General features: G+C 38.6%; 1 protein-coding gene across 8 annotated transcripts in view; it reads right to left on the bottom strand.

The window, feature by feature from the left end:
- PLEKHA7 (pleckstrin homology domain containing A7) overlaps window positions 1-23,692 on the bottom strand; it is a 168,222-nt gene that overhangs the window by 104,758 nt on the left and 39,772 nt on the right. Inside the window, exon 3 of one of the 8 annotated variants that reach the window (XM_087745644.1) lies at window positions 6,677-6,801. The exons of the other annotated variants lie outside the window; for them this stretch is intronic. Within the exon in view, the coding sequence (XP_087601770.1) occupies window positions 6,677-6,747 (71 nt within the window). The 5' untranslated portion in view covers window positions 6,748-6,801. The remainder of the gene's footprint in view (window positions 1-6,676; window positions 6,802-23,692) is intronic. 8 annotated transcript variants of the gene reach the window in all.

The following is a 23,692-nucleotide window of genomic DNA, read 5'->3' on the forward strand; positions in this document are numbered from 1 at the left end:
CATTTCTAGGACCATCCTTTAAACTGCAGGATTTATTACAAGTCAATGTTTCCTTTATGTATACTAGAAAGAGCAATATTTCTCTCTCAGCTCAATTTCTAAGACACAAAGTAAGTTTCCATACTTAATTTCAAAACCAATGTATTAAGAGCGTAAACTCTCAGCGTTGTAGGATGGTTCTGGTTCTTTGACGTACATTTTGCTGCATAACCCAGACCCCCAAACACACCAAGTAAATCTCAGAAAACTTCCAGACACAGCCCTGTAAGGATTTTAAAAAGATCCAAGAGGCACCCAGGCAGCTTCAGGTCACAGTGTAAATTGTGGGAAGCACACTACTGAACTAAGAACTATGATAATTCATTAACTTAATTCCATAAGTAGATTAGTCAGCCGCTGAGGTAGAAATGGTGAATGGAAAGAAGAGAAGAACTGAACGGAATTCTGAACAGCCGTCATCATTCAGGAAACCAAGTTAGTGCATATTTATACCAACAGAGCAATTTTGTTTCAGAACACATTCCTCTAAACCAACCGAAATAATGCACAACGTTCCAAAAATAAAGAAACAAACTGCCCTTCCATGCTGAAATCCTCAGAATAACAAAAATACAAAGGATTTTACATCTGAATCTCTAGTTACGCTAGGCATTTTCCTTTTTTTATAATGAAGAATATGTAAGAAAATACCTGTTAAGAAAAAAAGTAACACAGAACTTGTTGTAACTGGTTTTGCTGGCCAAAAATCAATGTCATTAGAAGAACTACAATTACATTTCTGTGCATAAGAGCCTGAAATACCAGATATCACAAAATAAACAAAAAGAAATATTCAAAGTTTCAGCGAGAAGTAATTAGAACAGTAAGTAATCCACATCAGAGCTATTGCTTCACATCATATGCAGTTTATACTTTTGTCTCCTTTTAAGGACACTTCGTTGATAACATTATCATAATGCTCACATTTTTCCTCAGAGTTTCCTCTTTCCTGACAGAATGATTTAGAATGAATTGTTGCAATCTGCCATGCATTCATCTGATTACACCCTTCGCAGCAAGCCACGCTGGGAATGTGGAAAGAGACCTGAGGAGCCAGAAGGTAACGTGCCAGAAGTGACACACATGCCTAGAGAAGGCAATACCCGATATAACTCAACACAGGCAAAACTAGCAACGTATCACTGCCAACGGCTTCACAAGTGCTCAGTTTAACACGGGGACAGCATCAAGACATTCGCAGTTCCACTCTTGGTCCTGTAGCTCACAAGGGAGCCACATGCGGGACTGTGTCAATCTACTGGCCACTCGCACAGAGCTGAGGCTCTTCATTTCCAGTTCAGATATGACAGAGTAGGGGAGATTTAAAAAAAAAAAAAAAAAAAAGTGAATAAAACAGAGTGAGGAAGAAGGGGTGGGGAGGGAGAGGTAGGAGACAAGGCAGAGAGAAAAGACTTCCCATACTAGAGGCGTTCTGTAAGAAAAGCATTCTTAGCCAGCTCCGTTTTTCCAAGGAAGCAACTGAGGAAAGCCACGCAGGAACCACAACACCAGTCCACACCTTAACCAACATCTCTCACTCACGATTTTGTGCTTCTATCTTCTGGACAAAATTCAGAGACGGCGATCTTGCAACCTGCCTTGTCTTTAACAGTTTTCCTATCATTTTGTCTTCTCAGAGAGCAGCCTGTACTTAAGATTTATTCCCTGCAAGCAAAACTCTTTTTTCAAGTTCAATCTTGCTTAATGAGTTACTTTTTATTATGTGAAGCTTTTTAATGTGCTGTTTGTTCTGTCAAGCCCAAATAAGTGCTGACACTCTAATCATGAGGCCCCTTGGAAAAAAAAAGGGGTTTTTTTCTTAAAAGCAATCTTTACATTTGCCTGTAAAGCAATTATATAATGTTTAAACCACTTTAATATAAAAATAGCCTGCCTACATTTTAAATACTGCAGAGGATAAAATATGTAAAACTGAACTGTCGTCTTCAGATTTTGATCATTCCCTCTCTTACTTAAATCTGAATTTAATATATTCCTCTTTAGACATAAAGGAAATAGCTAGTGACAGCAGCACCAGCTTTCTTAACTAGTTCTTCCTAAGTCCTGAAAAAGGAATTATCCATCTAAAAAGCAGAGACTGATCTCCCTCTCCCAATATGAAAGCTCCATTTTATTGTAGGCATATATAAAAATCAAATTCTATGGGGAAACAGCTTCTAAAGCCAGCTCAAATTTAGCGCACCATGTTCTTGCATATATTTTGTCAATTTTGTCAAAAACTCTCCCCTCCCCTTTCTCCTTCTCTTCTCCCTACGGGGGAACGGGAACTGCTCTGAACCAACAAAGAACAAAAAATACAGGAAGTTTTGCTCAACAGATTTTGTTATTCCAAGAAAAATTCAATTGTAAATCCCTGTCATACACATGCATGTTGCTGAATATTCAGAACATCAACATTAAATAGCTACCCAGGAGTCTGATTAACGCTACCAAACAAGCAAATATTTTAATGTATTTTTTGTTATTCTTGATTGCTGTTTGCCTAACGTCATTATTTCTCAAAGATTTTAGTTTAACTAAACTTGTCAGATTATGCTACAAAGAAAACTCAGTAATTGTTTTGCTTCTTTAAAAGTATTTGCTTTCTCCTAACACTCTACAACATGGAGGTGATCAAGATCTATTCCTCTATCTAAAATACAGCAGCATTTTTTTTTTAGATTTAAGAAATGGATGCTAATTAAAGACCAACATTTGAAGTGGCTCCCTCCTCAAAGGAAAAGCAGCAGCTTAATGCTGCAGGATCTCTTCCCTTTCCACAGCTATGCACTGTCCGTTTGTTGCTTCGTTTCAATTATAATAGCTTATTTATGATATTGCTATGACTGGACGGGATCTGCATTCCTGCATTTGGAATCAACTGCACAGATGCAATTGACTCGTCTTGAATTCACAAAATTACAAGTTTTTACTCTCCCCCACTGGATACCTATTTCTTTTTCCCTTTTCTTTTTAGAAGACAGAAAAAAGCGTAATAGCATGTGTGATTCCAAGGAAGTCTTGATCTGAACAGCAGCCTTTTGTTGTGAACATGGTTTCCATCAACTCCCCTAGAAGATGAAATTCCAGTATTACTAAGCGCTGCAGAAGGGTCTGATACTGGTTAGGCCAGAGGGCTACAGCAGCCCTGATAAACCCTTAAAACTGCTTTGCTACTTCAAATGTAACTACTGAAAATTATAAGATCTCTGAACTATGCAGAACACCCATGTCCTGAACCCTACGCATTTGTGTCGGAGACAAGAAGATTCTTTCTAAAGAGGAATCTTCTTATGAAGAGTATCACAGTCCACCAGCAGAACTCCAGCTACATTACAGAAACACTAGTAATTGCTCCATAGCTGAGACAGGCTTGGGTTTTGTATCATCTCACATTTCTGTGTGAGAAGAGAGATGTAACTCCTGCTACTCAAAATTGGTTTTGAATGTGTATTTTTGAGGCAAACATAAAAACAGTGACCATTTTCTAAAATGGCTACGATCTGCTAATATCCCAGTGGAGCTGAAAGCTCTGTCTTCTCTTGTCAAATGTGGCTAGGACACTAGATCTCTTCCTTTTCTCTTTGCCAAAGAAAAACTCATAAGGCTACCATCTTCCCCTCTAGCAGCCTACAGCAATGAGAAACAGCAAACGTTCTTACAAAAAAGGTCTCTTGCCATACCAGGATAACTGGAAAAAAGACATGAATGAGCACAGTCTTTGCAAGCTCTGCCAGAGAAAACTTTGCTCTTAATCTCTACTGATTAAGCCTATGAAAATCAAAGCACTATAAGCATATTTTCAAAGACTATCTTTTGAACAGACTTCCTTCTACACTATATGATATATGAAAGAAAACTAACATTACAACATTAAGCAGGTGAAAAAACGCAAGCTACCTGGCCAATTCCATTCTAGCCACTGTAAGATGGCACATAGCAGGTTTACTTGTGATCAGATCTCTTATGTTGTACCATAAAAGAAATAACAAGAAATTTATTATGAATCTCAACATAAATTCTATTAATCTGCAATTTTTGTCCAAATATGGAAACGCACCCAAGAAACTCCAATTCAGCAGTGCATGGATACCAAAAATGAGTTACAATATGGCTCAAAAACACAGTCCCCAAGATGAACTCCTGATTTATGCCGTTCCATAATTCACAGCCAACCAAGAGACCGTGTCACCCTGAGTGACCTAGTTTTGGAGACTGTATCTTGGTCGTCTCCAAGATCAAGTATAAACAATGTCCCAAGCAATCTTCAGAAAACCACAAATGAACACAATGCTGATTCTGCACTCTTCCAGAAGAGGCTATCACCAATACTTCAGACCGCATTTCCACAAAAATATCATATCAAAACTATTAATCCTTATGCGTAACAGAAAACACAATCCATTCCAAACACCATGCAATTCCAAAGATAATTCTGACCTCTAGATAGTTAACCTTGTCTACACAAAAGGTAAAGTTTCTTGAAGACAGAGCTTTTCCAGAACTCTGTTCAAGACTTTTATGCCATCCCAGATGCAAGCCATATTAGATTAACGTCTCTGCCAACATACAAACTTAGCATAATGTATACTAACCCTCCCCACTCCATAGAGATCACAAACCAATTATGATAAACAGGAGTCTCACTGCCTATTTATTTTACTGGAAAATGTTCATTCACCAGAATATGACAACTAGAAAGGAATAAAAATCCTAATTCAGTCCTGTCTATGTAAGCTATGTTACTCCCCAGTCAGAAACAGATGTATGTTACTATTCTGAAGGAAAATTCTGCACTGAGGATGAGCTCTAAAATGTAAAGGATTTCTCTTTATAGGTACTGGAACAAAAACAGAGTTGCAAAGTCAGAACAACTTAGCAATGAAAGGAAATAAGTCCACCCAATTCTACATACATAAAACAGGATTTAATGATCTCAGTTGCAAATCACAGAATTATCCTATCTGAAAACTATTAAACACAGGCTTCACTGAAATGCAGAATAACTATTTAAAAACATGTAAGAAACAGAGAGGGGAGAATTAAAAAACAAAATGCAGTTAAATAGCAGGGATTCAGATGTTCAGGAACTTCAATCTATCTCTTTCCACAACAGAAAGGCAAGGACTTGGAACTCGCTCACAAGACCTTCATTCTGTCCAGAAGGTCACTGTGGAAACCAGGGAGTTGGGTGGCAGGCTCTGGTCATTTTGATCTTAAGACGTAGGAGTGAAAAGGTGTGCATTTGACTAAGCATCTAATACACCTTTGGGAAGAGAAGGCTCTTACATTAGCTACCATTTACTGAACTTCTGTCATCTTTAACTTCCAGCTTATTCATGCCTATTATCACAAAAAAGGCCAGAAAAAAGAAGAAAGGCTACTAGACTTCAGCATCCTCCAAAGTTAGGCCAAAGGACAACAACCATGAGCAAACACTGTGGTTGACCTCTAAATGGCTAACTCTGGTTTCAACAAAACCCTACTGGTACCTTTGACCAGACAGCCTGGTAGTGCTACAGAGATATAAATATGCAAATAAGTGCAGGAATTTATTTCAAAAAATACACAGAAAAGTGGTTAAATGAACAATACACAGAACCACTTTTGTTTCTATTCACAAATGCCTATCACTGCAGCCTTACAAAACTAACCCATACCACTGTGTATGCTGCAGTTTATGAAGATTATTTGTCAGGGTCATTCTCTGGATATGAACATGTTAATTATTAACTTATTCTCTTATCCTGGTCCTCAAATGTGTTACAGAAAGATGAGTAATAGCACAAAACTCCTGTTCCAACTCCCGATTTTCCTCTCCCTCTGTTATTGTTGCAGCATGAGAGGCAGGGACTTCAGGTTTAGACACAATAAACAGAGATTACATTCCTTTATTAAGGTGTGCCAGAAACCTGAGATCTTTCAGCCAGAGAAGTATTGTAACACATTCCCTCTAATTATTATACAATATTACAGTCTTCCACAGCAGGAACAGTAATTTCATGGTTAGAATCCAACCCATTCGCTAGAAAACTGTTATAAAGCACTCTCAGAAGGAAGGTTTTTTAATAAAACAGGATTGTTGAGTCAAAAAGATAAAACAGTAAGAAGCCTGTACGATTAAGCTTTATCACAACGCTAGCATTTATCACCTTTTCACACGTGCACAGTTTTTGTGAATTATCTTAAAATCATAGTAACAATAAGTACTTTTGTCTATTTATCTTATGCAATTCTGCATGGAAAAAAAACTTAAAATTATTCATGTTTCTAGAAATCTGTATAAATTCCATTTCTCAACACCATAGATATCTGGTTCCTAATAAATGACTAAAATATCTGAATACATAACTCACTTAAAAAAATCTCCAGGGTTATAACTTCTTTTTTCCAGTTAGAAAAACTCTCAAAATATTTACCATGTTTAGAAATAAAAAATATTTGCTTTAAATAAATGCAAACCTAATTACAAAGTCAGGCACAAAGCATTCTAAAACTGTATTTAGGTTTTTCAGCTTCTTAATTCTCTGATTTCATAAGTTTTTTCAGAGAACAAAGAAAAATCTGTTAACACAAGCATCACGCTACAGCTCTATATGCAAGTGCATTGAAAGATAAAACTTAAAACACGATATACCTGCATGACACCTGGTAGAATGGATATCCCGGTAGAGGAACAGAGTTTGAAAATCCAGACTGACTCGACATTGCCTTCAGGTATTGTATCCACTTAAATCGTTTCTATATTCCATATGTTAATTCCTTACCAAAAAAAAAAAATAAAAATATAAACGTATGCGTGTATCCATCCGTACATTGGTTCAAAGCTAACTAAAAAGAAACCAAGTGCATATTCGAAGGTCTTGAAGATTCTGCCTGCATTTCAAACTGCTTCCTCAGTAGTGAAATTCCTAAAAGCCAACACCCTCATGACATCACATACTACAAAATCATAAACATGCAATTGTTTCAGTAAAGCAAGGACAGCCCGTCGGTTTTGACTCGACATAAAATCCTGCACCGCATTCTTCTTGAAAACACAGTGCCTTTCAGGCTGGCGAGAGGCAGAGAGACCTGCTGCCTTAAACAGCAGCCCTGCTTTGGCAGGCAGCCAGCAACCAGCAGAACTTATTGCCAATGCCGCAAATCCCTCCTATCAGCTAATGAAGATCCAGACTGCAGGTGAAACACGATTTTAGCCCATGACAAGAATTTCCTTGAAAATGCATGAGATCCATGACCTTGAAATTAGTGACAAAAATTTCTTTTCAAAATTTCAGTTAAATGTACATTGCATACTGCTGTTTTATAAGCAACATCAGATTGCATTGCACACTACAGTAGTATGAAAAATCATTGAGTTTCCCCTGCTAAAAAAGAATCCTATCATGCTCCACTCTCAGCTATGGGAAAGCAGGAGGGAAGGATAGGAGGTGCAATCCTAAACCACATTATTTAAGCTATTGAATATAGAAATAAAATTATGTGCATGCGTTCCGGTAGTATTTTACTACAGCTTAAATCAAAGAAATAGGAAAAGCGAGATTTCTTTTGATATGCAGTACAATGGCAAGTTACGTGAAAGTTTATTTGGGCATGCCTTCTTCAGGAGAGGAAAAGACAACTGGAAAGCAGGAAGACATGTGAGTAGCCACAGTATAGCCCAGTGGCAAGACTAATGTCAAACAGACTTAAATGATTATCTACCTACACTACTATTAGCGTAAAGAAGGCGTACAGTGCCCTCACACACAGACTTGCTTAGTTTCAGCAAAATATTAAATAGATTTGAAATTTCATTCTCTGTGCTAGTTGCACTGGAAAACATTAAAATGTTGAATTTAATACATCTACCCCATGACATTTTATTTTGTCTCTAAGTTTTGGAAAGAGACTGAATCGGTTTCACTTGGTTTATCACAAGTTTATCACAATAACCAGCTCAGTCATTAGGAAACTGGTACAAAACTTTGTCACTATTCTAGGTACCTTTTAAAGTCTGATTTAAAAGAATGGGAGCTCGTTCTTCTACCTCAAACGTATATTAAATTTAAAATTAAATCCGATCTCAGTGAAATGTTTAGTTTCTTGTTCATATAAGTCAACTGTTTTTATAGCATTTTAACAGCCCTGTGATGTTTAACATTGCCTAACAAATATTTGTCAAGGTGCAAAAAAGGGTGGTTTATTTGTGAAACATGGTAACAACATGTCAAACAGAGATAAAACAGTAGGGGAAAAAAAACCCAAAACAATCACACGCTACAGAATAAGGGCTCGGTCCTCAAAAAAATGGGAATGCTTATTAATTAGCTCTGCACATGGTCACACATAGAGCTCAGTCAAGTAATTGCCTGTTCCCACACCTACAACTTGGGGAATCACAGGCCATTTTACACAGTAAATGGAATGTACACTTGCACACAGAATAACATGCAGATACCATAGGTCACTGGATACGGCACTGATTTCTGAAGTCCTATGAAAATGTCAGGATAATACAAAGAGAGCACAGTTTGCCCAGAGAAGTAATTTTTTTTCATTAGCCCTACTGATATGTCTGGAAAAAACGAACAAGCTTGTGGGCACATCATTTTACAGAAATTTTTATACCTCTCCTGGCTGTAAAGAAAAAGCTTGAAAAGGCAATTTTCAAAACTGAAATTTCAAATTTCAAAATGAAAAGGCACAAATGATATTGTGGTATCAGCTCAATTTTTACAAGCAGACTTGAAAAAGCAGCTTTTACAAACACAATCTCTCTCATGTCTAGCATGGATCGTCATTAATTCCAAAACCCGCGGCTCTCAAAAACCACACAGGTAACAGCAAAAAAAGTTGCACGCATGGGAGAGGAAGAGAAAACTCTACCAGGCCTGTCCAAGTCTCCTTTCCCTGCTGCCTCATCAGGGATGTTAGGATAAGTGCTGTTAGCTTTCATCCCTGCTGCCACAGCTGTTGAGGGCCACGTAAGTCATTCTGCTACACTGCTGTGGTCGGACCCGATGAGTCACCTTGTGTGCATATCCCTAGAGCACTTACATTTCTATCCTGTGTATTTACTCATTTTCTATTCGGTGCCTCCTTGACACTGATAATCACAGCATTAACACATTTATGCAGTAATTCTCATCTCAGAATAATTCTTCTTAGTCCCAACCAGGATTTAGGGTGTTTCCATTTGATTTGCCAGCTGAAAAGGATGTTAATGTCAAGTCAGCAGATTACAGGCTTATAAACCAGGAGTCTTAGAGGCTGCCAATGGCTCACCATGCCGTTTTGCAAAAATCACTTAGTCCCTTAATGCCTAGCTTATCCACATAATATGGAAAATACTGGCTCACAGCAAAGGAATGATGTGAGGTTACATTTTTTTTGCAATTAAGTATTGAAATCCTCTGATTAAAGATTTATGAAGGGATAAAACAGCTGTAGCATTTGAGGGAAAAGATGTGTGGGAATATTCAGAATAGAGCTTTCTTTTTGTCTCCTGCTCCTAGCTCCAACACAACAGAAGCACTATTGCTCTGAAATTTCTATTTAAATACAAAAGCCATTTGAATTCTAAAATGTGGTAGAAACTACACAGCTTTTAAACAGGTGGACAGCATTACATAGCATTTAAAGACAGGGATAAGCAAGATGACAACAGCCAGACAAAACCTGAATTTAAAATGATCTTTACAGAAGCAGAATCCTTCATTGGTAAGCATCATACCAGTTCAGCGATTTGGAAACAGGAAGGGAACATGTGGCATACGAGGCAGAAAGGGGGAAGAGAAAATCTGGTAAGGACCAAAGAGAAAGCCTCCACACAATGACACCCGACATTTACCAACGGACCCTTTTATTTCCTTCCACATGCAGGCTTGATTACAGTACAGAACTACTTCTGGGATCCAGACATACTTGCCAAACACCACCTCCAATAAAAGAGACAAGTGGGTTTCGTTCCAGCTGCAGTCATGTTTGTTTGAATTTTACTTCCGTGTTTTAGTGCCAACAAACTTACTTAAAAATAACCACATTAGTATTGTTTGGTATAGCACGCCATGTAGTACTTATTATTTTGTTGGAACAAAATTAAACAAAGAAAATAAGTCTGAGGCACAAATACTGTGTGTTGCAGAATTTACAGTGACCTTAATACTGAACCTGTTAGCCGTTACAGCATTTAATGCTGCTAGGTGAAAAGGTATGCAATACTTAACCAAGGTGTAACTGCACTTCAAAAAGCAGGGATAGGCTGAAAGACTGCAGAAGAGCAAGCTCATGACCTCCTTCAGGTATTTCAAACAAGTAGCGTCCTTGGTAAAGTAATGGAAAATTAGTTTAAACTAAAAAGGCAGACTGAAGAAGAAAAAGAAGCTAACCTTATTATTGGAATCTAAATCAACTTCATCAAGTCTAGAAGTGAAAACAGGCACATTGTAGACAGTTATGTGATGATATATCAAAATGCACATAAAATGTTTAATATTCATAAAAATAGAACGAAGTGTTGTGCAGAAGTTATTGTAACATCAATACCATAAATCAGTAATTTACTCCCATACAGCATTATATCTGATATTTTCCCTGCCTGCTAAGAAATACATTACAGATGCTAAAATAGAAGAAAAAAAATATTACAGGAAAAATCGTTACATGGAATTTGAAAATAACAGTATTACTTACAAAGAAAATATTACAAAGATATTAAATATAATGAGCAATACTTAGAAGACATAATGGAAAGTCTTTTTTTCCTTTCTGTATGAAAAACAAGAATAGGAAAACATGCAACAACACTGAAGAGTAATGGCAAATTTGAAACTGAAGAAGGACTATCACTGAAACCCCCAAACTTATCCAGAGTTAAAGATTAACTGGATATTTATATAGGGAAAAACAAAACAAACCAACCAACCAAACAAAAATCCAGAAGCAATAACAGAAAAGCACTGGAAGAAAAGAGGACTTAAAACACCACCAGAACTTGGGAGAAAACATCCATGTAAGAAAGAGTTAGCTAACCTAGCTGCCGAAGGACGTCTTTCGCTTTTTTCTGAGGCAGACTAGTGGGTTCAATGACAATGCATAATCTCTGCTGCACTCCTAAACTTGCTGGTCAAACTACTGAACTAAGATTTTTTTTTTTTCCCCCCAGCCTAGTTTCCTAAGAAAACTGAAGTGATCATCATCACATAAGCAGATACAGAATAAGCAGGTTAGTGTTTGTTTTCAGGCAGGCTACCTAATGAAAAATAAAGAAAATTGAACAATGCCTGAAAGAAGATAGGCAGCACATAAAAATGTTTGTATTCTGACTTCAATTAAACTGGGTTCTCCAAAGCAAAAACACATCTGCCTTCTCCCCCTCTCCTACCCCGCCTTCCAGTCTTTAAAATTTCCCATTTACCTGCCCTGCCAATACCTGGTTGCTCGGTTCGCCTTTCAGTAGCTTTCAATTTCTCCAGCCCCTCTTTCCTTCCTGCTGTTCAGTCAACTCTCTTGCCGTATACATGGCATTATCCGGGTAGGCCTAGTACAAGCTTGTTCAGCTTGATAGCCTATTTATCTAGCCTAGAGATGGCTGCCTGTTACCCATCCTCATCCTCCATCAGCTTTACATCATTCCTGGTAAGATCTTTAAAAAGAAGTAAACATCCCAAAGAGCAAGCAACAGTTGATTAAACAACTAAGTCTTGCACACTTCATAAAGACACTGAAGTTTCCCCACATTTCCTCCATATACTCCCTGTCCATATACTGTCATGTCCTGAAATATGGCTAGTGACACTGACACAAAACTGATTCAAAACACAAGATTCCCAAGAAAAGCAAGAATCTCCACTTAGTTTCTCAAGCTTGTACGTTTCTTATTTATTTTTAGAATGAAACAGCGAGTGTAAAGCTACTCGCTCAAACTGAATACTGGAACACAAAGTTCGCATCTCTGATGATACAAAAATAAGTGAAATCTCCTTTGGCAGGAGCTTTAAATTTGCAGTTGTGCCCCACATTAGCCACTGAAAGGCTGGGTAGGTCAGACAAAAAAGTACTGGTGGTGGAGGGAAGAGAGATGTACTTGCTCTTTCCTTGGTATACAGGTGTGAGATTTGAACTCCACTGGCTATTATCAAATACTAGCACCAGAAGCAACATACGGGTTCCGAGACTTTTCAAGCACTATGCAATCTTCCATCATCTGTCCCCGTAAGTTCATCTTTGTTCCTCTCAACCAGGCATCAGAGGAGCAGCTTAGCACCCTCCGCAGAACAGAGCCACTGCCCAGCCATCCTGTACAGCAGTTAAGAGTCCACTCTGGGATGCAGACCAGAGCACAGAAATTTAAAACCTAGCTATTCTAGGTCATTCTTTCCTTCAATTTAGGGAAGCCTCTCAGTGGCAAAATGCTTGCATTTTTCCTTGCATACACTTTAAAGAGGGAAAAATGTGTTCCCAAACCTAATTTTCCAGATATGAAAACATGTAACAGTTATGTAGGACCTGGCTTTCAGCTGCTTCTGCAACACTCAAGTTGCAAAAAGGCTCCTTTGAAGCAATTTGCGTACCACGTGAAATTCTTGAGAAAGGCATCTTTTGCAAGACAAAATGCCAATGCACTCCTCTCTGTGACCGTGCAGGCTGGTAACAGTGATGGAACTCCATAAAGTAGAAATAACGAGGGCCTTGAAGTGTAAAGTATCTGACATGTAAGAAATTTATTTCCATTAAGGATTTGTGCTTCAAGGAATAGAGAAGTAAAAGTAACTGCAAGATATAGCAGTAGGTTTTATTTTAGGTACAGACATATTTCTGCATCCAGAAACTTAATCTTAAGATGTCACATACGAAAGCTAACAATTCTGTTTCATTCCATGCTCCTCTTCAGAGACACAGAAGTCACACAGAGACATCAGCAGCACCGGCTTAAACCTAGCTGTCCTCTAGACAGACACCAGCTTCCGTGTGTTCCGAACGTCATTCCAGGAATCAGTCATTAAAAACATACAATAAAAAAAGCTAAATACTACTTGACAAAATGAACTTCAAAAGACATTGGATTTGGAAGAATTCCACAATGAATATTTTATTTGGTAGATTTAAAAAAATAGTAAGTCTGGATTGAGCCTTTCTCTCAGAGTCTGAAGCTAGACAAACTCCTATGCCTGAAACACTGCCTAGAATTTACTCTGAACATCTGAGAATTCATAGTGGAGTTACTAGGACCGATATGTCTGCTTCCTACCTTAGTCCTTCCAGACATTCCTACTTGGATTAAGAAATAATATTTTTAATGTCTTTGTTCCAATGTGGAACAAAAAAAGCCAAAGTTATTAAATTCTTATCTAAACAAAATTCTATTTTTAGCCCAGACATAAAACTGCTCTTAGCTACTTTACTACTAGACAGGCTGTAAAGATACTCCAAAGTCCAACACCAGGGCCCTGACTTGCAAGGCAATCTAAACAGCATTATCCAAAAGCCATTCCAGCTACAAGCAGTTACGGTGCAGCCTGCACAGCCTCCACTGACCCGACGCATTCCAATTCTACATCAAGTCAAAAATCACAGCTCATTTACTAATCACACATCGCCATTAGTACTCGAAAGCACATCTTTCTGGCCTTTGTGCCCCAACTGGAGGTGGCACACCTCCCCCTCTTGCCTCTTCACTCTTCCTGGAAATTGCCACCCCCCATTTATAAGGAGCTTAAGGCTCCATTCCTTCTACTCTCCGTGCTCCAGAGACAGGATCCTTTCTTCAGGCTTCACATATTAATACTGCCATCATCCCTCTACCATAATGTCCCATGGCACCTACAGACATCAGGTTTTAGCACACTATTCTGCAACAATGACCAACACAGAATGGCTGCAGGGTGACATGGAGGTATGTACCAGCAGCAACCTAGCCCTGTTCACAAAAGGACCCTTTCTGGTAACGCATCTGTTCAGGGAGTTAGCTAGAACCATATTGTTTACTACTGTACCTCAAAGCAAGAGGAGGTATGCTGTTGTGTGTAAAACCTGCATCACTGAAGAGCCAAAACAGAAGCTGTTTTGCACATGTCCAGAAGCAATCACCATCCATGCAACTCTTGTGCAATAGTGTGTTTTACACTGCAGTTTCCCCGTTCCTCACGCATAACACCTTCAGAGATTTTTAAACAAAGAACAGAACACGGTTTCTGTTTTCAGTTACAGCACTTATTCTTTAAGGTTTTATTCTGAACACAGAAGGCAGGATAGATAACTAAGCAATTGCGAGCAAAAACCTAAAGCTCATAAACCAAAATAAGCCATTTAGGGAGCCTGGAGCCATAACAGCCAAATTTTATTTCGCATAATTATTTCACTTATTCTGTATCTCAGATAACTTTTACCACCAGATGTTTCAAGAGTCGGCCAGGAATTCTCAATGGCTCTCACTAATATTGCGTGATAGCGAACATGGGAAGAAAGCATGTACTAGAATTGAGATTAATAAACTGCAATCTTGATCTAGATGTCAGATAACCAGTGCATGCTTCTTTACAGTTTAGCAAGTGTTCAGGCAGAAGCTAAACAACTACTGTGGCCAAAGGTTCTCCAGTGATTCATGAGCAACTGAACACGGTTGGCATCCTGCCTGTCAGAGAGATAACCCTGTCCTGTTGAACTAGAGCAGTGAATCTTCCTGCCTGCAAAAGTAAAATCACAATGAAGTTACTATGTAACCAGGTACCCTGTTCTCAACCAGGCTATTCTGCCCTACAGCTGGCTGCATTGGTCCACAACAATTTGCAGAATGAGCAAGAAAAATTCTTGTCAACAATAAAACATCAGGATGTTCTGGGGCAGAAGAGGAATACCTGGGCTGTAAATTAACCTACTGCAAGTCATGAAACCTCAGAGATATAAAGCCATTGACCATGACGGAGACAGGAAGGGGGAAGTACCCTCCTTATGACCTTGCCCTCCTCTCTAACTGCAATTCCAGCTGAAACAATTAGCCACGAGTAACCTGCAACTGCAAACTAACTTCAAGATCACCTGATCGCTACCGACAGTCGGAGGTACACAGATGTTAGTTATTCTGTACCTGTGCACAGAAACAGTCAGCACTGTACATTTCTGAATTCTAACCTAGGTAAGCTTTGGGGGATGATCTCATCCTCACGGCTAGCAGGAAATGTCACCCTCCACCACCAGGTTCACTCCGTATCATCCCCGTGACCTTAATCCAGGAAACAAAGTAAACATATCACCTGGCCACACAGTCATTACCGGCAATCCATCGCCTGCCAGGAGACCGCTGTTGCTGGAAAGCAAGAGGTTCACAGGCCACAGCACAGGCTGCAGCAGTGAGCATCAATGACGCAGCATCTCATCATTGGAGTCTGGTTGGCCTGGCGCTGCCCTCACACTGGCTTTGGAAGGAGGTGCCTAAAGGACTAAGCACTTCTTCCCCCCAGCTTTACAGCGTACACAAATCATAAGGGCTGCCACCTGCAATAGACTGGGGAAGCTCAGGTCAGGCATACCAGTCTGGTGGAGAAAGCCTGCAGGACTCACATGCCTGAAATCCAGTGCTATCAGAGCTGCATGGCTGTGAATCCATGCCAGCATCATTACTGGCCAGAAAGAGGAGAGAATTCCAAAGCAAATCAAGCAAAATCCCAAAAAAGCTCCAAAAAAACTAAAGAAGCCCGAACCAAACCAGAATCCCATCTAGTTCCTCACAAAAGGATGTTATCAACTTGACCCATCTCTACAGGACTTTTCCAAACAGTTGTACAGATTTTAAGGCCTGTTCCAGGTATTGACTATCTTCAAAGACTATTTGGGAGCAATCATTCCATTTTCTGCCTACTGCATTTGTAAACACAAGAGTATAAATACTGTGTGCTGTAGAATCAGCAGGTATTCCACATTTCAGTTCAAAGAAAATCAGAGAATCAAATTACATTCTCTCGCTGTAAGAAATAACTCCATATTCTTAAATCTGAAATAACACTTCTAAAAAAAAAAAAAAAAAAGCATTCATGAAGACATGACATTATTAAATCAAAAAAATATGCAGAGCCTGAAATGGGATTAAGCTACTTTATCCTACTTAAAAATGAATTATACTGGAGAGAGACAAACATTTACTGCCAAGTGACACGAAAATATTGAACAGAAAACTAACCAAAATTGATTGAATAAAAAAAATTGAGTCAGCCATATAAGCTTTAAAGGAATAAACTTTTGCTAAAACCCAACAGGAAATCTGGTATTTCACTGAGTATGGATGCATGTAAATTGGACTGAAACGATTTAATAAAAACAGTCACTACAAACATATGTAGAAGCCAGAATGCTGATACTATAAGCAATTTTTTAAATTACTTTGAATTTAGAAGGCAGGTTCCTCTCTACTGTGACCCAGATAAATCTTAATTTACTTGAGCTACCAGAACATAGTAAGTTTCTCTCTCCAACTCATTAATACAAACTAAAGAGATGCCTATTTAATGGCATCCAAACTTCAGCTTGCTTGCCCTTGATGAAGCTCCGGAGTATATAATATACATCTCATAGGATTGCACATAAGGAAGGCTGAGTCAATTTTTGATCTTCAGGATAGATCAGACAAAAGTCTTCTACATAAGAGGACTGTCATACAGTGTCCTTTTTAACTCAGACATATTTTACGTTAAGAGCCCTGATAAATTCTTATCTATAAGAATAACCTATTCAAAATTCTTACTAGCAAATACAACTGTAGCTACAATGCTTTGTGAATTGTGCAAATCATGTATCAGATTACAGAAAAGCGTTACAATTAGAGGGAAATGAAACACTGTCATTTCACTTTAAAGATGGCAATTTGTATAATTCGACATGCCTCAAAAGAACAAGAGTAAATGAAACTGTACAAACTCCTGAGGTCAGGGTGATAAACGAAACCACTTCCAAAATAAGCTTTCCTAATTAAGGCTTCTAAACCAGAGCTGGCTTGCATTCAGCTAATATCACTGTTAGAAGTAATCTGAAATATTCCTGATAAAATATTTTTAGTATCAACTCCAGCATATTAAAACCAGTTGAAGGTCATTATGAGGATGAAAAAAAATTAAGTTCAGACACAGGAAAGGTAACAAATTCATCCCTAAAACTACACAAAATATTTTGAGAACTCTGTACTCAAATCAGTTCAAGATTAATTGCTTGTTTGTAACTGTCATCTCAATGTATTTTAATCTGAGCATTAAAAAAAGAAACAATGTATCTGTCAGTTCTTGGATTACATCTGCTGACTTCTACTTATCTGTCCACACAGGCACACCTGGACTACTAAAAGCAGAGTGAGTGTGTTAAAAGACCGAAACATTGTATACATAGTTTTAATCAAGTCTATGTCATTCCAGCCTCCCTGAAGAAATATTTAATTTGCTTAATTAGACAGATGGCACTTTTTATTATACTGGTATTTGTTCACTGCACTTAAGAAATGTAATTTGCATAGCAAAACTTTTTCATTTGTTAGGTCAATTCATGTGCCTCTAAATGACAATTCAGCACCACAAACTAAAGTAGAGACAAATCTAACCTATTCTCTGAAATGTAAATATTTCACATCAATCTTTTTAAACGGTCAACTGTTTAAACTCCTCATTCTGTGTCGGTGTAAGAAATTATTTTATTTCATTCTGGCATATTCTTTGGTATGTCACTTTAATCTCAGAAAAAAATAATGCTACAGAATCCTTTATATTCTGTTACATTCTTATGATTTTGATTATCATACACAATCTTGAAATGGAAGAAATTAAATTTAACCGTGAAATGATATAATATACAATACACATTTGAATCACAGTCACACTGTTAAGAACTGAGCAGACTGCATAGAGTTCTAAAAGAACAGTGAGATTTATGGGAACACAAAAAAATGAAATACATAAAAGCACTAGGAATGGCAGTGCGCAAAGTAACAGGGGCCACATGCTTTGCAAGGGCATGGGATGCATTTCTATGCAAAACAGAGCAGACAAATAGGACATCCCTTAAAAGTACACGGACTTACACACACAAGTAGAAATCCCTAATTATATTTTGATTAATCTTCTGAGCCGGTGAAATGATTCATGTTTACAACACCTGACTAACCTCAGGTGCTCTGTCAAAAGAGAAGAGCTTTTCGGTTTTATTTTGGTTTGGTTCCCCGCCCCCCCCCCCCCCCAAACAACAAGGATAAAAATGCAAAGGCTATAGATATAAGAAATAGCTAGGTATTTTCCAAGATAAGGCATGATTTCATTCACAACTAAGCTTCTGATTGCTACAGCAATTTCATTACTTCAGAAGGCATTACAAATACTTCCCACTCTTCATCTCTCATAATAAAATCTGTTTAAATACTTTCAAAATAATGAAAATATTTATTCTCTTTGATAAGAATTAATCATCAATTTGAAGGCAAAGTCCACAATGACCAAGAAACAATCCTACCCTTCTCATCAGGATCTTTCACAAACCTGGAATGTAAGTACTGAGAGAGACTCAGTGTTAACAGTATGTGCCAGGAATATACAACTTTCACTGCCCTAATTGTTTAAGATAACAGTCCTCAACTTTCAGGCAGGTATTCTAATCACAAAGGAAACTTTGAAAAATAAACACTGCACATTTAAAGTTACAGGATGGAAAACTCAAAAGGGTTAGCAAGAGATTAGTACAAAATCCTTGTATTATTTCAGGCATTTAGTACATGGAACACAGGAAAAAATACAGGGTTTCAAATGAAACATTACAATCTTTTTGCAGGGACTGAACACTGATACATACCTAAGATAATACTTTTTCACTGCTCTGTTTACAGACTGTCAGCTTCAGTCAGTCATTAACCCTTCTCATGATTAAGCCTGAAGCATTCACAAGCATTCAAAAGTGAAGCACAGTCATTAAAAAGGACCACGCTTGCCCTCTCCCCATTTGCTGAAAAAATCATTAACGCCTTCACTCCTCTCTTTCTGCCTAGGGAAAGAAAGAAAGGGGAGGGAAGAAGATTAGAGCAGAATACCGCCTACCTCATTGCCATCATTTCCTCCCAACAGGTCATCCACACATAGAAAAAGGACTAAAACTGGTCTCTAAATTGGTTTCAGTGCTTCAGACTGGCTTAAGAGAAACAAACCATAATTAGCTCATTCTAGGTAACTGATGTAAGTTTGAACATTTAATGTTAGTTGATTTTACACTGATGTTAAAACCACTTGCTCCTGGAGATGCCGTAGCATGACCACATCCGCTCCGTGCCGTCATTCCTTCACGTTTCAATATAAAGGCAATAAATTTAAATATCAAATATCAAGAAACTATAATTATGATATTATATCCCAGATAATTCCTAAAACCAGGAAACTGATGTTTTAATAGAGCTGCATTATTTTAATTAGCTCTTAACATTAGTCCTTGGCCACGCAACTTCTGTGGCTGAGATGACAGCAGCTTTCCATAATTACGTTGGCAGACAATCACCTTCTGGGTCTCCTCCCATCTAGAACAAGGTAATAATCTTGTTATATAAAGCCGAATTGTAATCTTTCAAGAAAATATCCCTCCTCAGATTAATTACTCAAAGCAAAGCCGAAACAGTTATTGCAAGCATGATTTTAATGGAAGTTCTTATAAAATTGGAGCACTTCCGGGATGGGTGGCTTAAACCTGTAAATTCCTCCTCAGAGGTACGAATTAAAAATCTCTGCAGCTTTATGAGATATTAAACTTATTAAAAGAGCCTTGACCTATTCCATGACTCCTGCTTCAACGTAACTAAATTATCAGGAATTGTTATGCTTTATTTTAAAACTGTCTTAAAAGCACTGCCTATCACAAAATGACTTCTGGTCCAATTGCTTCAGTAAGTTTAAAACTTTTCTGTAAAAAAACTTCCACACAAACCAATCAGAAAACTCACTGTAACTGCTCTTGGTAACTAAATTTTGTCTCGACAATATGCTGTGTTAAAATAATTATCTAATATGCTATACTAATGTAAGTAGGTCACACTACTTCTATTAGATTTGCCTTAAATCTCTTCCTAATAAATCTAGTCGCAAGAGAAGCGTTTGCCTTATTTTCTCTAAAAAGTTGTTCATTTAAAATTATATATTAGGCAACTCACAGTCTTTGAGGGACTCAACACATTCTCGGTCAGCGTATTGGGTTTGCGTGGCAACGTTTTGGTAGCGGGGGGGCTGAAGGGGTGGCTTCTGTGAGAAGCTGCCAGAAGCTTCCCCTATGTCCAACAGAGCCGATGCCAGCCGGCTCCAGGATGGACCTGCCACCAGCCAAGGCTGAGCCCATCAGTGACGGTGGTAGCGCCTCTGTGATGACATATTTAAGAAGGGGGGGAAAAAGAACCCCTCTGCATCTGCAGCCAGAGAGAGGAGTGAGAATATGTGAGAGGAACAACTCTGCAGACACCAAGGTCAGTGAAGGAAGAGGGGGAGGAGGTGCTCCAGGCGCCAGAGCAGAGATTCCCCTGCAGTCTGTGGTGAAGACCACGGTGAGGCAGGCTGTCCCCCTGCAGCCCATGGAGGTTAGCGGTGGAGCAGATATCCACCTGCAGCCCATGGACGACCCCAGGCTGGAGCATGTGGATGCCCAAAGGAGGCTGTGGTCCCATGGGAAGCCTGCACTGGAGCAGCGTCCTGGCTGGACCTGTGGACTCAAGGAGAGAGGAGCCCACGCTGGAGCAGGTTTGCTGGCAGGACTTGTGACCCCGCGGGGACCCACCCTGGAGCAGTCTGTTCCTGAAGGACTGCACCCCGTGGAAAGGACCCACGCTGGAGCAGTTCGTGAAGAACTGCAGCCTGTGGGAAGGACTCACGATGGAGAAGTCCGTGGAGAACTGTCTCCTGTGGGAGGGACCCCACGCTGGAGCAGGGGAAGAGTGTGAGGAGTCCTCCCCCTGAGGAGGAAGGAGAGGCAGACAACGTCTGATGAACTGACCACAATGCCCATTCCCACCCCCCTGTGCTGCCGCAGGGAGGAGGTAGAAAAATCGTGAATGAAGTTAAACCCGGGAAGAAGGGGGGGGGGGGGGGGGGGAAGGTGTTTTAAGGTTTAGTTTTTATTTTCTCATTACCTTACTCTGATTTAATAATAAATTAAACTAATTTCCCCAAGTTGAGTCTGTTTTGCCCATGACGGTAACTGCTGAGTGATCTCCCTGTCCTTATCTCAACCCACAAGCCTTTCGTTATATTTTCTCTCCCCTGCCCAGCTGAGGAGGGGAGTCATAGAGCAGCTTGGTGGGCACTTGTCATCCAGCCAAGGTCAACCCACCACAGCCAGTTCTATCAGAGTACAGAAGACGTATTTTATATTAATTTTGTTATGCTGAAGATACACAGGGGAGCCTTTGTGAAAGTACCATCATTTACAACTACAGGACTGAAATTCTTTCCGTATTTGGGAGAAGGGGCCTGAAGGGAGGTGTTTGTTATCACGAAGCTGCTCTGACTTCACTCTCATTGAAAAGCTCTTTGCAGCTCTCGTGATCTTCGCTATTATCTGTATTTGTATTACGGCTGTGCTCAAAAGAGCAACATGCAAGGCATGACACAAAATCAAAGGAGGTCCATTTTTATAGCTCAAGCATATATTAGCTATGTTTACTTATAGTATTCATTTAAAAATAAAAATGTTTTGACTGAAATAAAATCCAGTGCAAACAATAAAAGGCAAAAGTATCACGCTCTTTTTATTAAGGGATATTATTTTAAAAATAAGATAAAATAAAAATCTGTAAGACTGCAAGCTTTCTGTTTCACTTCCAGTTCATCAAACGTATGTGTGAGAAATTAAACTTTTTCCTAAGCTTTTATTTTACTCATCATCACAGGATCAAAACCAAAGTTTGGAAATACTCCCATTACTACTTATTTACCTTATAAGTGAGATATAAAAACACATGCAAGGAAGTGGTTCTAGGAGTAAATGCTACACAAGTACCTCCATTAAAACCCAACAGAAGATGAGATCTAGCGAGTAAGTGACAATCCATCCTAATTCAACATTTGTTTTTAATTCCTGTACATTTAATTGCAGGTGCTCATGAAGTTTAAAAAAAACCAACACTGATCTCTGCTTAATTATTACAAAATATTTTAAGCTGGAATCGTAATATTAATTAGTCACCAGAACCTTATCTTTGCTTTGAAATAATATTTACGTAACGTTCCATCAGCAAACATGTCCCAGACAGTACTTTCTAGGGGTACATTAAAACCAGAAACAAACACATACAAGGTTTAGAGCAACATCAGAAAGCAGCTGTTGTATTTCAGCTGCACGGTGCTGACAAACTTCCACTCTTCTACTTTATACAAATGTAATAGTAATTACTCACATAACCTGACACCAGGTCCCGCATTCTTCATTCCCACAAACTACATGGTGCAGAAGGGGATTAATCTCTTCCTGCAGTGCTACACGTAGTTTCTGAAATCCCAGCGTCCTGTCCTTCTGATCACTTTTCAGAACCGGCCATAAATGCCTTCTCTACATTGAGCTACCAGTAAAATCAGTTCTTACAACCCCTGGCTACAACGTTTTTTTGCCTATAGAAATTTTTAATCAACACATCTGCTAAGTAACGGTTTTTAGACTGTGCTATCCAATTATTTTGGATATTTAAGCAACCACTTCTCTTCCCAGATTCTCCCTGTTCTCCCTATCGCAACTTCACCATCCTGGTGACTCACTCTTTTTTCCTGCTCCCTTTTCAAAGACTCCTTGTGATCTCCCCAATACTCCAGCTGCCACTTCTGTCCCTGACACCCTCCAAATTTAGGAACTGTCCATAACATGAAATCTTATCATATTCAGGCATTTGTAAACCAGAATTTTTTTCATACAAGACTAAGAAATCCTGGCCTTTCCTAATGGAAGTATTTCTTCTCAACCTGTTTCAAATTTTGTTTTGCCTTTGTGGAAAATGATAAGTTTCATATCTTTACCACTCTTGAAACATCAGAACTGTCTCATTACCAAGAAGTACACGACTTTTTACATGCTAATTTTAAATTCTGAAAAGGAATAGTTGATAAATATACTACAAAAAATCCCATGAAACAGAACCACCTCTTTTCCCACAGCATTTAGATTCAATAAGCTAAAGATTTCAAACTTACTTCACAGTTACTCTATTATACCTAAACGGTTTTCTCACTTAAAAAAGGAGGAAGGGGAGATAGATTAGTCTTTACACTAATGATGAAAAAGGAAATATTAAGCATAAAAATGAGACACAATTTTCAAATTTCCAAAGGGCTACTATAATAACTTAATAGATGGGAACCTTAAAGCATGGGACCTGTGTTGCCGATGTCCTTTAAAGAGGAAAGAACAAGATTACACATAAGATGCCTGTGACGATTTGTGGACCTGCTTTCCAGCTTTGGTATGTCATCTAAAATGGAATAGACCCAGGGAAGTATCAATATGCTAAACAGCTTTTCTGCATAGAAAATACTTTGAAGCTGTGTGAACAGCTTTTGTAAGGTTTAAGCTTTTAGCACAGAAGAAGTAATTTTGTAAGAAGCTCAAATTAAAATTATAATGGCTCAAGAAGTATTTAAAGACACTAAAAAACCTTCAATGGATTTCTCTAGACCAAGAAAACATTTCC

Source organism: Nipponia nippon, unplaced genomic scaffold, assembly GCF_047370975.1.
Source record: "Nipponia nippon isolate SJK-2023a ecotype South Korea unplaced genomic scaffold, ASM4737097v1 scaffold_10, whole genome shotgun sequence".
Taxonomy (NCBI): domain Eukaryota; kingdom Metazoa; phylum Chordata; class Aves; order Pelecaniformes; family Threskiornithidae; genus Nipponia; species Nipponia nippon.